At 42.0% G+C, this 16,797-nt stretch overlaps 1 protein-coding gene across 6 annotated transcripts in view; it reads right to left on the bottom strand.

Annotated features, from left to right (window-relative positions):
* LOC141112390 (transmembrane protein 272-like) overlaps positions 1 to 14,582 on the bottom strand; it is a 130,760-nt gene extending 116,178 nt beyond the window's left edge. For 4 of the 6 annotated variants that reach the window (XR_012236592.1, XR_012236593.1, XM_073605190.1 and 1 more), the window contains exon 1: positions 14,453 to 14,582. Coding sequence is in view for 3 of the 6 variants with exons in the window: in XM_073605190.1 (XP_073461291.1) it covers positions 14,453 to 14,505 (53 nt within the window). In the remaining 3 variants the exon portion in view is untranslated. The remainder of the gene's footprint in view (positions 1 to 14,452) is intronic. The other 2 variants (XR_012236591.1, XM_073605188.1) reach the window with 1 other exon arrangement.
* Between the last annotated feature and the right edge of the window lie 2,215 nt (positions 14,583 to 16,797).

Below are 16,797 nucleotides of genomic sequence, written 5' to 3'. Positions count from 1 at the left end.
TTTTGGCCCTTGTTTTATTGCTTGGGTGAGGTTACTCTATACGGACCCGCTGGTAAGATTAAGGGTAAATGGTATAGTTTCGGATTCCTTCCCTATTTTTAGAGGTACCAGGCAGGGGTGTCCGCTTTCGCCCCTCCTGTTTGCCTTGGCAATTGAGCCTTTAGCGGTCAAACTAAGAACCGCATCGCAATTGGTGGGACTGAAACTGGGCAATTTTGAGGAGCGAGTTTCGCTTTATGCCGACGACATGTTGTTATACTTGCAGGATCCAGGGCCCTCATTATTAGAGGCTTTCCGATTGATTCAGGAATTTGGAGATTATTCTGGATTCCGGATTAATTGGAAAAAATCTTCCATTTTCCCTATTGATGAGGGGGTGGTGATCCCGAGGGAATGTCCCATTCCACTCTCCACATCTTTTAAGTATTTAGGGGTCGAGATCCAGCTTCCTATCTCTACGTTCTTGGAGAAAAACTTGACGCCGGTCATACAAAATTTTCGGGAGAAGGTGCGGAAATGGCAGAATTTACCGATTACCCTATTGGGACGGATAAATTTATTTAAAATGATCTTCTTGCCGAAATTTCTTTACATTCTCTCGAACTCTCCGGTTTTTGTGACTCTGAAGGTTTTTAAAAATATAGATTCCATTATTGTGGGTTTTCTTTGGGGCTCTAAAGCACCCAGAGTCTCCTTGGCGATTTTAAAACTGCCAGTTACAATGGGTGGAATGGCGTTACCAGATTTGAGGTCTTACTTTCTGGCGTCGCAATTATCCTTTCTGCACTGGCGATTTTTCCCTTTAACACCCAATGCTACTGCCCTGTTGGAGGCTGCTGTTGCCTCCTCGCAGGAAACACTTCAAAATATGCTGTATAGGAAGGGGATACCAGGGAGAGAGGTGGGATCCGTAATGACACTACCGGGGAAAGTGTTCTATATATGCTCCAGACGTAGGAAGGATGATCCATTGTGGTTGTCACCGAACAATCCCCTATGGTATAATAAGACACTTGCAGAGTTTTTGAAACTAACTGACGGACATAACTCTTGGGCTAGACATGGCATAAAATACTTACATCATATATATCAGGACAATCGCTTCTGTACATTTGCACAGCTGAGAGAGAATTTTGAAATACCGAGGAACTGGTACTTTCGGTATGTCCAACTACACCATGCTGCGCTTGCGCAGTTTGGCGCTGATGAAATTATAGTTCAGAATACTGACTTAGAGAGGATTCTGATGGATCCGGACCCGAAAAAAAGAATTTCTAGATATTATGGGGCGGTGGGCCCAGGGGTGGGGACTACAACCTCTAGATCTATGGAACATTGGGTCACGATTGTCCCTGAGCTGTCGGAAGAAATGTGGCAGGAGGTGTTGGATACATATCTAATATCCGTAGTCTCTTCCACGGATAAAATGATTCAATTCCGGTACCTACATCAACAGTACTATACACCTACTAGATTGTATCGAATGCATAGACGGGAATCGGCTATTTGTCATAAGTGTGGGAGGGCGGAGGGTACTTTCTTACACATGACTTGGGAATGTGTAAAGGTAAGACCATTATGGTGGCAGGTGACAGAATTCATTTCGGAACAGTTTGATTTGCCAAATATTTGCTCTCCCTTAAGGTGTCTCCTAGGGGTGTTTGGACAAGAACAAATGAGTACACACACAAAATTATTTCTGAGAATTTTATTTTTTGGAGTACGAAAGCTTATTGCCAGAAGATGGATACATGATGAACCGCTGACACTGGGGATGTGGAAAAAAGTAATTAACTCTGATGTCTTGATGTATAAAATGACTTATGAAGCTAGGGGGGCCTCAAAAAAATTTCAAAAAGTATGGTTTAGATGGGTTGACTCTGCTGATACCCTGGAAGGCGAGGGATAAATATTTTGCGGGGAGGCTGTTTTTTGGATTTTTTTACCTATTTCAGGAAAGTGAATAGGCAAAGGACGGATGATAGTGAGCTCAATTTTTTCTGTTTGGGCTGATGAGAGGGTGGTTGTTCCTTTTTTTCTGGTTCGCTTTACTTTGTGGGCCATTCTACCAAAGACAGACTTATGGGTGGGTGAGAGAGGGAGGGGAGAAGTTGCTGGTTGTAATATGCTGGTTGTTTTTATTTTTTTTGTTCTGGTTTAAAAATGCACATATACTGATTGAGTGATAAGGACGGCGAACTCAGGAATCTACATGTATGAACACGGAAATATATTTTTTACTAATGAAGGTTAAATTGTTCAATGTACGCCTCTATTATGATTTGTATGTCACGTCATTATCAGATGTAATGTATAAATTTTGACTCTGTGCGCAATAAAACTTTTGATAAAGTTGCCTAAGTAATAGATGCATTTTTTAGCCCAAGGCTCTAATCTGTATACACTAGTAAAGTTTTGTTCAAAATATTTTAAATATCAACAGCGAAGAGCAACCCTCTTTGATAGATGCATCATACTGATCCTCTCAGCTGTGATCTTTAACCACTTAAGCCTCGGACCATTTGGCTGGCCAAAGACCAGAGCACTTTTTTGCGATTCGGCACTGCGTCGCTTTAACTGACAATTGTGCGGTCGTGCAACGTGGCTCCCAAACAAAATTGATGTCCTTTTTTCCCACAAATAGAGCTTTCTTTTGGTGGTATTTGATGACCTCTGCGTTTTTTTATTTTTTGTGTTACAAAAGTTTTATTAGTTTTACAATAAAAAAAAGGTGTAAACAGCAGTCAAAAACACAGCAAAGTGGAACAAGTGGTCTGACAAACAAGGCACACTGCATCAATGATTTCAAGGTCACAGTAACCCTTGCCAGCAAGGCTAAATGTAAAATTATTAATAAAAATACAATAAAACTATCTCCTATTTTGTAGACGCTATAACTTTTGCGCAAACCAATCAATAAACGCTTATTGCAATTTTTTTTTACCAAAATACTGTAGAAGAATACGTATCGGCCTAAACTGAGGAAAAAAAAATGTTTTTTTATATATTTTTTGGGTATAATTATCATAGCAAAAAGTAAAAAATAATGTGTTTTTTTTCAAAATTGTCGCTCTTTTTTTGTTTATAGCGCAAAAAATAAAAACCGCAGAGGTGATCAAATACCACCAAAAGAAAGCTCTATTTGTGGGAAAAAAAGGACGTCAATTTTGTTTGGGAGCCACATCGTACGACCGCGCAATTGTCAGTTAAAGCGACACAGTGCCGAATCGCAAAAAGTGCTCTGGTCAGGAAGGGGGTAAATTCTTCCGGGGCTGAAGTGGTTAAAGAACTTCACTTGATTTTCTAATCATTCCTGGGGTCAAATTGACATTTGTTTTCGACCATAGTGACGACAAAATTGAGGAGCAGGATTTAAAAATTTTCGTATGGGAAATTATATTTATTCCAAAATCAAAAGTTAAACTTCTATGCATGAAGGTAAAAAACCTTCTCTGTGTAGCAGCCCCCCCCCCCTCCTAATACTTACCCGAGCCCGATCTTCCTCCAGCAATGTGTACAAGAGCCTCAGTTCTCGAGGGACTCTCTCTCCCCATTAGCTAAGACAGCAGCAGGAGCCAATGAGAAGAGGGGGCAGGGCATGGATGGACATGCAGAGCCACGGCTTGGGAGCGAGCCTGCTTGGGTGCCCCTAATATTTGTTTGAAAATCTAGTGTATAGATGGCTTTAGTTTTTGCACTCCTGCATTCCTGTTTTTTGGATTAAGGCTTTGGCCTTGTACCATTGACCTCTATTGTTTGCTGCCCACTCTAACATTTTGCCTGTCTCTGTTTTTTAAATTGCATGTCGACTTTGTACCATGCACTGGTTCTATGGTTCTAAAATTTGGGTGGAACCCCGCTTTAAGTCCTTACACAGTATAGTGTAAAGAGATTGGGATTAGCTGATGAAGCAAAATTTAAGCCTTTACTAAGTAGAGACTGATCCTCTTCAGAAAGTGTGCAAGATGATAAAATAAATATTTTTATTGTGCTTGTGTGCTCAGTTTTTTGCAAGCCCTTGTTTCTCCCTACTTTCCTTCCTCTTCTACTAGTTTTCTTTTTAGAAGGTTGGAAGGGGGGGGGCTCTGAAAAACTTCTGGTGCCTCCTGAGAAGCTGTATAGTCTGTCAGTCCTTTATACGTGAAGGTGTTTTTTAAGAGCCTGCACTGCAAGTAGATATAGAGTCTTCTGGACCTAGATCTTTTTGTGGTATAAGAGGTTTAATGTTATTCTCACCTACATCAGGACTCAGTACCTTAAGGGACCTATTGGGAGGAGTCTGTGAGTAATTATCAGATGATGGTAGCAAAGGCAGAGGATCCTGTGGTTTGTTTGATCTTGGGATCTTCTTTGCAGGTCTGGGCATGAATGTGAAAATGATGGATATGCTAACTGTCCGCAACCTGCAAATGGTTATAGCTTATATTTTGTCATATTGCCTATACTGAAGTTAGGCTTGGGGTTCAAGCTCATAAGGGGAGGTGGATATTGTTTGAAAGAACTCGTATGTAATGGACCCATCATTTTGGATTTGTCACTCCATGTGAAGACCGGATTATGTCAGTAGTTCTCCACATTTCATTTATAATTTCCTAACTTTCCTTTGATATAATCCTCATATTTAGTAGTTCTATTCTTTCAAACTGCAGCAATCAAATAGGAAACATTTCTAATATAAGAAATTAGTTTCCTTCCCAATGTTGAATAATGAGTTTATTCTATTTGTTGGTACAAAACTCAGCTAATTCGTCCCAATCTTTGGTTAGATCATCCTCTAAAAAAATCACAATGTTTGAGGATGTGCAAGTCTCTAGGAGTGATTTTGAGGTCTAAGTACCTATTAAGAATGAAAATGTCCAACTATTGTATAAACTTAGCAGGAACATCAAGATAATTCCAACCTGACCTTCACAATAGATTTAAGAAAATGGAAAAGTTTTTTCTTGAAGTATTGGGGCATTTATCCTACAAGACGCATTCTCTAGAGAACACAAATTAGCCTATTATAGGGCCCACAATATTAACAGTCAGCTGGCCCTGAGTAAAATTCAGCATGGGCGTCTGCAAGGGGGGGGGCAAGGGGGTCAAGTGTCCCCCTACTGGAATCAGGGATCGACAAGGTGTCAACACACGGACATTGTCCATGTGTGGTCCTTGCAGGGTTTGCTGTGACCGCCACAGACTTTTTTCTGAGTCTGCTGCTCTCTGACATACTGAGTCTCTCCCTCCTTCACCCCCGATGGGATAGCCTGGGCCTCGGCTCAGCCGCTCGGCTCCAGCCCCTCCCGTGTACTGTGTAGAGAGAGATGTAGATCCGGCCGGTGTGGCACCGCCCACTCAAGTGAAGTGGTGGTGGAGTCCTGCCTGCGTGCGACGTGATTTGTGAGACTGTCTGGGGGAGAGACTGTGCTGTGCAGTGGCCGCCCAGCGCAGAAGAGAGAACCGGAGAATGGGCAGCCTGAGCCAAGGAGGGAGCAAGGAGGACTCGAGGAGTGGAAAATATATATATATAATACATTATTTGCAGGGGGAGAGGCTGGAGAGTGTGGAGTGTGGTCCTGCAGGAAAACCTGGGGAATCTATTCTATATACAGGTGAAAAAATGTGGCCTTTTGGCAAACATTGCTGTGCTATTGTGCAAGGAAGTACCAGGGCTATCTTTAATATTGATTGGACCCTGGGCAAAAATTTTCTTGGGGCCTCCCCCCCATGCAATTTCACTCTCCATCTGCTCTGAGACATACAATAAATAGCAGCTAGACTTAAAATCAGTTACTGTATCACATCAGGCAGCAATTGCGATTGGTTGCCAGCGGTTACAGCATATCATTACTGCTTACTGACTGGTTGCTAGAGGTTACAGCACACATTATGGCTCACTGATTAGTTGCTACAGGTTACAGCAAATGATTTCTGCTTGTTAATTGGTTGCTAGAGATTACTGTACAGTAATGCTGTTCACTGATTGGTTGCTAGAGGTTACAGCACATCATCTCCTCACTGCATGGGAGCATGATATACATATGAATGTCGCCTTTATTTACATATCAATGCCGCCGGCCGCAGCTATTTCCTTAGTAATGCCGCCACTATTTACATATGAATGACAGTTATTTACATGTAAACACAGGGTCTGCAGGTGAGTCATCTGTACACAACAATAGGGCAGAGCTGGGCATCATTAGTACCAGCGCTTCACACTGAGATATCGGGACACAGCACAGGACTAAAGCTTCAAGGGACAAGGTAATTTAAACTGGGATAGTTGGCAAGTATGAAGCAGCTGCTTTGGGCCCCACAACAATGACAGGGCCCAGGGCAGCTGCCCCTTTTGCCCTGCCTTAAAGACGGCCCTGGGTAGTACTGATAGCATCCCTAGACACTAATGAAAAACATGAGAAATCCACTGAAGGGTTGAAAGTATGGATCAATGAAAGCATTTGCAACAGTGGCTCTAAGGCTAAATGTTTTAAGAAGCTTTGTGAGCAAGAAACCTACTAGATTTTTATCCTTAAAATAATGACGCCGGGCAGGTGCGGTTGAACAAAGAATTAGAGGTTAGTACAATCATCTGAAATAATATGTCCTCACTATCGCACTCCAAGTAAGCTTCCAGTGAGATTTTGTCATTTAACCTTTTTGCTGCCAGAGCCATTTTGCATTTTTTGCATGCTTGTTTAACCATTTCAATACAGGGCATTTTCACCCCCTTCCTGCCCAGGCCAATTTTCAGCTTTCAGCGCTGTCACGCTTTGAATGACAATTGCGTGGTCATACAACACTGTACTCATATGACATTTTGAGCATTTTTTTCCCACAAATAGAGCTTTCTTTCTGTGGTATTTGATCACCTCTGCGGTTTTTATTTTTTGCGCTTCAAACAAAAAAAGACTGACAATTTTGAAAAAACACAATGAGGGTTATTTACGAAAGGCAAATCCACTTTGTACTGCAAGTGCACTTGAAAGGTCACTGAAAGTGCACTTGGAAGTAAAGTTGCTGTAAAGCTGAGGGGTAGATCTGAAATGAGTGGAAGCTCTGCTGATTTTATCATCCAATCATGTTGCTGTTTTTTATTCTCCTTGCATGTCCCCCTTGGATCTACAGCAACTTTACTTCCAAGTGCACTTTCAGTGCACTTTCAGTGCACTTTCAATTGCACTTGCAGTGCAAAGTGGATTTTCCTTTAGTAAATAACCCCCATATTTTTTACTTTTTGCTATAATAAATATCCCAATTTAAAAAAAACAAAAACGAAACATATTTCTTCCTCAGTTTAGGCCGATATGTATTCTTCTACACATTTTTGGTAAAAAAAAAAATCGCAATAAGCGTATATTGATTGGTTTGCGCAAAAGTTATAGCACCTACAAAATAGGGGATAGATTTATGGCATTTTTATTTATCTTTATTTTTTTACTAGTAATGGTGGCGATCTGTGATTTTTGTCAGGACTGCGATATTGCGGCGGACAGATTGGGCAGTTTTGACACTATTTTGGGACCATTCACATTTATACATCGAACAGTGCTATAAAAATGCACTGATCACTGTATAAATGTAACTGGCAGGGAAGGGGTTAACACTAGGGGGCGATCAAGGGGTTAAATGTGTTACCTAGGGAGTGATTCTAACTGTGGGGGGAGGGGACTGACTGGGAGAGGTGACCGATCGGTGTTCCTCTGTACTGGGAACACCGGTCTCCTCTCCCTGACAGGACGTGAATCTGTGTGTTTACACACATAGATCCACGTCCCTGCTCTGTGACTGGCAATCGCGGGGGGCCTGGCGGACATCACGGGTGCCTGGTGGAAATCGCGTCCCCCAGCAGCCGGGAAGCCAAGGATGTCATATGACAGCCGCCCAGGATGAGAGAGCCACCTTGCGGCTGTCATTTGACTATACGCACAATGGGAAGAGGTTGAAAAATGTAAAAAAAAAAAAAAATGTTTAAAAAACAATTTTAGGCCTGAAGATTACACAAATCCCCCCAAATATTATACACTTTCTGAAAGCAGACATCCTATAGAATAAAATAGTGGTAGTTCCAATTTTTGATGTCACACAATATTACCGCAAAAAATACACTAAGTGAATTTTAGAGCAAACAAACACAATAAATTACCCACATTTTTGGTAAAATATAAAAGAGGAGGTTGCACCAAGTAAATAGATACCCAACATGGCAAACCTTAAATTTGTGTGGGTCAGTGAAATGGCGACACACTTCAGTACCCTATATTTTCTAGAGGCAATGCTTCAAAAGCACCCTATAGTTCAACAGTTTAGTGTTACGAATGAGGTGCTAGAATTATTTCTGTCACTTGGACATGCGTGGCGATATGTAACATGTGTTTTGCAATCGACGCGAGCGTTTACGTTCATACGTGCATATACGTGGGGGTGGGGGGGACCTCAAAATGTTTTGGAGGGGATATAATGTGCTTGAGTGTAACTTTATTTTACAATCAGAAAATAAAAGTCCTCTATGTGATGATTTCTTGGTGACAGGTTCTCTTTTAATGAGACATGCAGGGTCTTTTAGACCCCGCATGTCTCCTCTGGGCTCCACTGAATGTATTACAATGTATTGCAGATCGCATTGCAATACATTCCTTCCCGGCTATGCTGGCCGGGGAACGTTACAGGGTGACCCGGAAAGGACGTATATGTCATACATGTCGCTTTCCGGGTCACCAAAAAGAAGGGAAGGAGAGTGGCTGTTACTGGGGGTGTGTGGAAGCAATTGGGCGGTAGGGCAGCTACCCGAATGCTTCCACCTGACAGGAAGGAGCTTGTCAGTTTTACACACAATCCCTTTGGCTTCAGCTATCGGATTGTATGTGAACCCACCGCTGTCAGGTCCATACTACATAGGGACCTGGCAGCGAACAAATGTATAGTGCACTTATTCCCCGTACACACGATCCGACATTGATCAGACATTCCGAGAACAAAATCCATGCATTTTTTCCAACGGATGTTGGCTCAAACTTGTCTTGCATACACACGGTCACACAAATCTTGTCGGAAATTCCGAACGTCAAGAACGTGGTGACGTACAACAATTACGACGAGCCGAGAAAAATGAAGTTCAATAGCCAGTGCAGCTCTACTGCTTGATTCAGAGCATGCGTGGCACTTTGTGCGTCGGAATTGTGTACACACGATTGGAATTTACACGAACGGATTTTGTTGTCAGAAAATTTGAGAACCAGATCTCAAATTTTGTGTGACGGAAATTCCGATGGAAACTGTCTGATAGAGGCTACACACGGAATTTCCGACAACAAGCTCCAATCGCACATTTTATGTTGGAAAGTCCGACCGTGTGTACGCGCCATAAGAGTATAATATAGTATACTCACCTGCCCTCTATCTATCCATAATAATGCATGTTCTTCCACTATGGAGGCTCTCAAATAATTAGGATTGCAGATAATACCTGGTTGCCGTGAAGTGGGTCTGCAGCTTATGCATGTATTTGCAAATTTTTTCAATGCATACTGTCAGACAGGATAATTTGGTTGGTTGCAGGTTGGTTGGTAAGTTGAGCTGGGAATCTTCTTTGGTTTTGTTTGACATGCATCGTCCTGTCAAGTGCTCCTTGCTGCAAAGACCAGTTATAGGGAGGGCAGTGGTCATTTGTTTGTACTGTTAGAATACTGGTGAGGGGATGCTCTGGACACCTTAAGTGCGTAAACACCTAATATATTGTATGGGACAACTTCATCACCTAATGTTTTTATATGTTGTGTTCTCCCACCATTTCTGTACTATGCAGAATAATTGTTCGCATAGGTAATGTCACCTTAATCAATTAAAACTTAGTGTTTACGTGTTTACTGTTACAACCAAAGTTTTGTTATTTTTATTTACTTTTGAATTTCTTTAGTCTCATGACTACAGCTCTCTTATAAACAGTATGTTTCATTAAAGTGACATAAATTACATTAGGTTAACGATACATCTCCTGTAAAACCACGCTTATTTAAAATGAATGAAATTGAAGTTGTAGTAGACTGGTAGCTCTATTCTTCCTAAGACTTTTGTGATTGGTCCCTAGGGAAACATAGTTACATAGTTAGTCAGGTTGAAAAAAGTCCATCCAGTTCAACCATAAAAAAAAATAATAATAAAATAAAAAATATTGTACAATCCAATATACCCAATTCTATACCCACAGCTGATCCAGAGGAAGGCAAAAAACCCCAGCAGAGCATGCTCCAATTTGCTACAGCAGGGGAAAAAATTCCTTCCTGATACCCCAAGAGGCAATCGGATTTTCCCTGGATCGACTTTACCTATAAATGTTAGTACCCAGTTATATTATGTACATTTAGAAAAGTATCCAGGCCTTTCTTAACCACTTGCTTACTGGGCACTTAAACCCCCCTCCTGCCCAGACCAATTTTCAGCTTTCAGCGCTTACGCACTTTGAATGACAATTGTGCGGTCATACAACACTGTACCCAAATGTAATTTTTATCATTTTTTTTCCCACAAATAGAGCTTTCTTTTGGTGGTATTTAATCACAGCTGGGATTTTTATTTTTTGCTAAACAAACAAAAAAAGATGGAAAAATTTGAAAAAAAAAAAAATCATGTTTCATAGTTTGTTATAAAATTTTGCAAACAGGTAATTTTTCTCCTTCATTGATATTCGCTGATGAGGCGGCACTGGTGGGCATTGATAGGTTGCACTGATGGGCACGGATAGGCACAGTTAAGGCGGCACTGATAGACACAGTTAAGGCGGCACTGATGGGGACAGATAAGGTGGCACTGATGGCCACTGATGGGCCCTGATGGGTGGCACGGATGGGTGGCACGGATGGGTGGCACGGATGGGCACTGATAGGTGGCCACTGATGAGCACTGATGGGCGGCACTGATGGGCACTTATGGGCACTGGTAGGTGATACTGATGGGCACTGATAGGTGGCACTGATGTGCAGCACTGTTGTTGAGGCACTGATTGTGGGCACTGATAGGTGGCACTGTGGGCACTGATGGGTGGCATAGACTCGCTGATCACAGAGCGCTCTGCACGCGCCTTGCAGGGGGCATGCAGGCCATTCGTGCATGGGACAACGTCAATGGACGTAGTCCCGGCAAAGCAGGTCCGTGCTGTAGCCGTCATTCGGCTATAGCGCGGATCTCAAGAGGTTAAATCTACTGAGCTGGCCAGAACCACCTCTGGCGGGAGTCTATTCCACATTTTTATAGCTCTTACTGTGAAGAAACCTTTCCGTATTTGGAGATGAAATCCCTTTTCCTCTAGACGTAAAGAGTGCCCCCATGTCCTCTGTGTTGACCGTAAAGAGAATAACTCAACACCAAGGTCACTATATGGACCCCTTATATATTCGAACATGTTAATCATATCCCCCTTATTCTCCTCTTCTCAAGAGTGAATAAATTCAGTTCCTCTTACATTTCCTCATAGCTGAGCTCCTCCATGCCTCTTATCAGTTTGGTTGCCCTTCTCTGCACTCTCTCCAGTTCCCCGATATCGTTTTTGAGCACTGGTGCCCAAAACTGAACTGCATATTCCAAAAGAGGTCTTACTAATGATTTGAACAGGGGCAAAATTATATTTCTCTCTCTGGAGTCCATACCTCTCTTAATACAAGAAAGGACTTTGCTCGCTTTGGAAACCGCAGCTTGGCATTACACACTATTATTGACGTTATGATCTACCAAAACCCCCAGATCCTTCTCCACTATGGATTTCCCCAGTTGAACTCCCCCTAGCATGTATGATGCATGCATATCATTAGCTCCCAAGTGCATAACTTTACATTTCTCAACATTAAGCCTCATCTGCCACATTGTCGCCCAATTAGACAGTGCATCACACCAAACATAAATACAGAATAAATCATGGAAACGCTACTCCACCTAAAAGTCCAGAATAAGCCTTTATGTAATCGCCAACTGAAATTAGCGCATTTCAAGGGTTGCCAAGGTCCCCCTTCTTCAGGGCTGAATAGGATCACAAGAACTAGAGCAAGATATAAAGCCTCCAATGTGTTTATTATTAATTAGTCATCCTTCTGATGTCACTGTCAAGTCCAGTGGCACTTCTATACTAGCAATAGGAAAAGAAAATGCAGCTCCAGGTGAGTGATGGAACCAGGTAGGCTGGGGAATGGACTCCTCCCAGGGGTGCTAGTCTCGGCTCACTGGCCATGCAATTTGGATAAAAGAAATGGATGGCTGCACACTGAGATAGTGATGAGTAAAAATCAATACTAAATTGATTAAACCGCGCTCCTTCCCTAATAAATTGCAAACATGCAAAACTGGTTTCAACTGAGCACCAACATGATAATATAATAATATGTGTATAAAATGTCCAAACACAAAATAAATTCAGTAGTGCAAAAAGTGAATATTCAAACAATGTATCAAAGTCTTCAGACAATGTATCAACTTCTTCAGATATTGTACACAATCTTCAAATCCCTGCTGGACAGTAGGTAAATTTGACTGAAATATCTTCCACCACCATCACCTGTCACACATCCTACTCACCAGACTTCCCTGACCCCTATTACAGGTAGTCATAAAGCACATATAGGTATATTCAGCAGGAGCTGTGCACGATCCCCATGTTGATCCCAGCGTTTAACCGACCTCTAGGACACACACACCAAAGTGAATCCAGATCATTTGAGCATGTTCCCAGAAACAAAATGATTTGAAGGGAGTTGTCCAATGGTTAGTGGGGAAAATTAAAAAGAAAGGGCTTCCATAGTGAAGTATGTCACAGTTTTATTCCAACAAAAACAGATAAAAACAAGATAAAAACAGCAAATTCTTGCAGCTTAGAAATCCATGTGCATGGAAACACCGTGGTGCGTTCCAGCTGCGCTTCAAAAGCAGCGGAGATGACGTATCACAATCAAGCACCCTACCCGTTTCATTGGTACACACCAACGTCTTCAGGGGTCATGTGATCATGAACGTCAGGTCCGCTTTTATACAAGTCCGCCTGTTAGGGGATGTCCAATCCGGATCAATCCTTCCATACTACTCAATAAAGTATTGCAGAAACATACCAAAATTATAGAAGACCTTAAAGTCAAAGAGATACTCGCTGAATTATTCAGAATTTCAGAAGCATATCAACACCGTTGGGCTCCTGCTGCCTCTTTGCAGCCACTTCATGTCTAGAAAGGCTGAAAGTGAAAAAATCTTAAAGCGGAGTTCCACCCTAAAGTGGAACTTCCGCTCATCGGATTCCTCCCCCCCTCCGGTGTCACAGTTGGCACCTTTCAGGGGGGAGGGGGGTGCAGATACCTGTATAATACAGGTATCTGCACCCACTTCCGGGTATAGCTAGCCGCAGCTAGCCGCAGACTCCCCGCCCACCCCCATTGTGCTGTGGGAGATACACAGTTCCCACAACACAACGGGGACCAATATAGACGCGCAGCGCGACTCGCGCATGCGCAGTAGGGAACCGGGCAGTGAAGCCGCAACGCTTCACTTCCTGATTCCCTCAGTGAGAATGGCCGCGGCAGCACCCGAGGACCGAGGGACGGTTCGGTCTCGGGTGCCAACATCGCTGGACCCCGGGACAGGTAAGTGTCCTTATTTTAAAAGTCAGCAGCTGCAGTATTTGTAGCTGCTGACATCTAATTTTTTTTTTTTTTCGCGAAACTCCGCTTTAACAAATCTTCTGAAATCCTGCCATCTTGTGGACAAACAACAAATAGCAGGGAACAAGAAATTAGTGATGAATCTCTTTATTGTAAAATCCATAACATGAATAACACCACAGGACAGGCAAACAGGTACAGGTAGACGCGTTTCACACAGCAACGTTGCGCTTATTCATTACTATACAAATACTATATGCTGTAATTTATTTCTCGGACTGTCTTTTTCTCTATGAAGATTAACATGTTATTAATAGTACATACTGATTCTAATTCACCCATTGTTAATCATTTCAATTAATAAATGCTTTCACTTTAATGTTCGTGTTTTGTATGAAGTATATGTGAATAAAAGAGTAGAGAAGAAACAGGAGAACAGTTGGGACGTTATATGAGGCGGTGACCTGGTAAGGTCAATTGCCTCAATCCCTATCTATAAGTCAAAAAAGACATACATCTGTCAGTATGTATAATTTTGTATATTAATCGTTTATAATCATGTGGCAACCCGTCTATTTTGTATGTATAGATTTACATTTTTATGAATTGTACCAGTTATTATAATTGTATTGGATATACACTTAGTCATGATTATGCGTTTGTATGTTGATTTATATAATAAACTGAATTCTTTATACCTACGTGGTTCATTCAAAGTCCCAATCCTCTTTCCCCTCTTTTTTGAATAACAGAGTAGATGCTGTCTGTCTATTGGATTATTCCTGTCTCCTCTGATTTGGTGAACAGTTATGTCTCTAAGAAGAATCAACTTTGCTACTTACATTTTGCTGTACGAGTGGGAGTAGTAGTTGTACGAGTTGTTTGTCTGCTTCATCAGTTCTTCACTACTTCCTTAGTTTTTTTTTTATATATATAGCCTTGGCCCATCCCAGGGACCTCCTTCCCACTGAATCGAACTAAAACAAAAACTGAAAATAAAGAGAGATTGTTTCACAGTCAAGATGTGTACCTGCACCTTTCACATGTTTTGAAAGGGAGTTAATAAAACAAAAGAAAAATAATTATTATGAGGATTATCAAGGCATTGAGGGCGTGCAAAGAATTCGGCTGTCAATGCATTTTTTTGTTTCTAACAGTGTTTACTGTTTGAAGGTGAACTTTAGCTTTCCTTACCCCCCCTTAAATAATTGGATGTTGTTCACTTTTGAACAAAAATGTTTTCCACCTTTTTTAACTGCTTTGGAGCCTATGCCAGAATTTTGTTATTCAGATTTAGAATACTTTTTTATCCCTAAGGGAAATTCCCTGATGCCTCCTGAGATCCCACACAATTTACTGCAGAGTGCTTAATTTTGTGCATGTGCAGATGTACTTTAGGTCTTTAGGATATGGCAGAGACCTGGAACAACTGTCACTGGAGTCAAGCTGGATTGCTGAAACAGGAGCAGAATGCAGAGAGCCCTGACAAAAAGGTTGAAAGCCCCACCTGGCTGAATGAGGCAGTTTATCCAAATGATGGATTGAACCTCAGACCGGTTAGAAAGGGTGTAGTAGAAGTAGAGTGAGGCCAGGTTACAGAAAGTCTTGAATAAGAAAAAGCAGGAAGCTCAAAGGGCATGGGCTGGCATAACTGATGCAGTGGCCGACTGGGCCGCATCGCCAGGTGTAACGACTGTCTGAATCGCATCGCCTGTCATAGCGACTGTCTGAATCAGATCACCAGGTGTAGCGACTGCCTAAATCGCCTCACCAGGTGTAGCGACTGGCTGAATCTCATCGCCAGGTGTAGCGACTGTGGAACTTGCGGACAAGTTAGCCTGGCTGTACGTCCAAGGGAGTTTTGCGACAGGCAAAGGTAGGGGTAATCCAGGGGACCTGACTTCTTAGGACTTAGAGGAAGTTTCCAAACAGGGCTCAAGGCTACGAAACAATGGATATGTTTGGCTTCTAGAAGGAGAGGATTCAGGCTGTGGCAATTGGCTGGAGAGGTGACCTGTAGAGAATTCAATAGACTTGTCAGCGTCTTTTGCTATAACAGAGTCATATAAAGGCACATGGTTATGTAAACTGGAGTCACATTTCTAAACATTGTCATAATCAGGACCTGAATAGGACTGTAATAAAGGCACATGACTGGTACTGGCCACACAAGAGTTATAATTCCCCACGCATGTCATCTGTGCATGCGTGGGGAATTTCCAGACATGCTCAAACAAGCCACAAAGCCCCACAAATTGCATGTGTGCAAATGTGTGCACATGTGTGGAAATGCACTACACATGTGCATATGTGCTGTAGGTCTCTGCCAGGTCCTAAAAACCAGGCAGAGACCTGATGTACATCTGTCCACATGCAAGATACTCAAAGATGGTGGCCTCCAGAGCATATGTCTGTGCGGGTGCAGGTGCTTTATGCAATCCCTGGAGCACATTTGCATACAGCCTCATCTTCTAATTCATCTCAATTTGTGGCCTAGGGTCCAAAGAGAGTGATTACGCAGGCTACACATGCTGTATGGCCCCTGCACGGCTGTGTGCATGAAGCGATACAATCAAATGCCAAGCATTATGTGAGTAGAAAGAGAATTAAACCGCCACGGCAACAATATTACTAAACTATAATTATCTTGCAGTATATTGCTTTTTGACTTTCTACCCTTTTTGCTAAATGTATATTCTTTTGCACATATCTGATTTTCAAATCTGTGGTGTGCTTTAATGTCACGCAACATACATTTTCTTTATAATGTTAACTCAAACTCCCCAAGTAACTGCAAAGGACTCTTCCAGAGAAAGAAAGAAGTAGGTGTAAAAATGAAGAAGGTTCTAGGGTTATTTTCTGTGGGTGGGAACATTGGATGAAGGGGCAGGAGTTGCCACAGATGCAGATAGAAGAAAGAGTCATACGTGTGCAGAAGAAAGGAGGCAGCAATATAAGGGGTGTATAACTGAGCAATGCTAAAGCTTTTTAATTGCTCTTTTTCACTTTTTCCAAATCTATATACAGCCTTTTGAAAAAAAAAAAACATGTTGTCTACTGGCCTCAATAGCTCAAGGTACAGTTTATGCACAGCTGAAATGACTCTGCAGTGACTTAACTCTCATTCAATTGCTTATTCTGAAGTCTGAGGCAAACTTAACCAAAAACTGGGCTGTGCTTTGGGAAA

Source organism: Aquarana catesbeiana, linkage group LG11, assembly GCF_042186555.1.
Source record: "Aquarana catesbeiana isolate 2022-GZ linkage group LG11, ASM4218655v1, whole genome shotgun sequence".
Lineage (NCBI taxonomy): Eukaryota > Metazoa > Chordata > Amphibia > Anura > Ranidae > Aquarana > Aquarana catesbeiana.
Note: the sequence above shows the minus strand (reverse complement) of the source record. Positions and strands in the feature narration are given on the sequence as shown.